Source organism: Amphimedon queenslandica, unplaced genomic scaffold (genome assembly GCF_000090795.2).
Source record: "Amphimedon queenslandica unplaced genomic scaffold, v1.1 AMPQUscaffold_10528, whole genome shotgun sequence".
In the NCBI taxonomy this organism is placed as follows: Eukaryota; Metazoa; Porifera; class Demospongiae; order Haplosclerida; family Niphatidae; genus Amphimedon; species Amphimedon queenslandica.
The window spans coordinates 5,458-6,287 of NW_003549211.1; the positions used below are offsets into that span (position 1 = coordinate 5,458).

At 40.1% G+C, this 830-nt stretch overlaps 1 protein-coding gene across 1 annotated transcript in view; it reads right to left on the minus strand.

Annotated features, from left to right (window-relative positions):
* Positions 1-622, minus strand: part of LOC109590080 (uncharacterized) — a 6,044-nt gene extending 5,422 nt beyond the window's left edge. Inside the window, exon 1 of the mRNA XM_020006026.1 lies at positions 532-622. Within this exon, the coding sequence (XP_019861585.1) occupies positions 532-562 (31 nt within the window). The 5' untranslated portion in view covers positions 563-622. The remainder of the gene's footprint in view (positions 1-531) is intronic.
* Positions 623-830: the final 208 nt, after the last annotated feature.

Here is an 830-nt window from a genome sequence, read left to right on the forward strand (position 1 = left end):
AGAGATAAAGTCTTCACTAACCAGTAAGTAGAGGGTCCAACATTAGTCAATAGAATAGCGCGTTGTACGTCTCCATTGTCGATACTATTGGCAACAAAGTAGTGCTCTAGATGTTCAGCGTACTCAACCCAGTCCTCCTGTGTAGCATTGAAAGTAGACAACAACCCATGAAAACGAGCTGCCATAATTCCAGTCAAAATCTCTGTCTTAGTTTACCCTCGTCGCCAATTTGTTGTGTATGAGGGATCATTATTGTCCAACACACACAAACTGCACGCTTGCTAATTTGCTAACAAGACAAGGAAATAGTTTACAAACAAAATCTCTTTCTTCGACTTAAAAACACGTGCTAGAAGCACACAATAAAACTGTACAGAACAAAAGACCGGCTGGCGCAGGGCCCCAAAATAATAATAATAATAATAATGATAATGAATAATAATGAGTAATAATGAGTACATGTACTGTGTGTGTATGTATGTACATAATGTAAACATAACATATCAGTGTATTATAAATAATCTGACTCACCTAATGGGAAATGTGATGGTTTTGAAGCCATTTGAAACTAGTTTAAGTATTGTGTACAAGGTAAAAGGAGAGGTAAAGGTAAGACGAGAAGAAAAAGCAGAGCACACTCAGGAGTACGAGTCAGCACAGCAAACGCCACAAAATAGGGCGGGGCTGAGGGTTTAACCGTATCACGGCCGGCCCTAGCCACACCTTAAAAGATGAAGTACTGTGATTCACTTGAATCTTCCTCTTCTGAGGCAAGAGGATCATCAGATCATTCCTCACCTCCTCCTGCTATTCTGAGGTGGACGTATCTT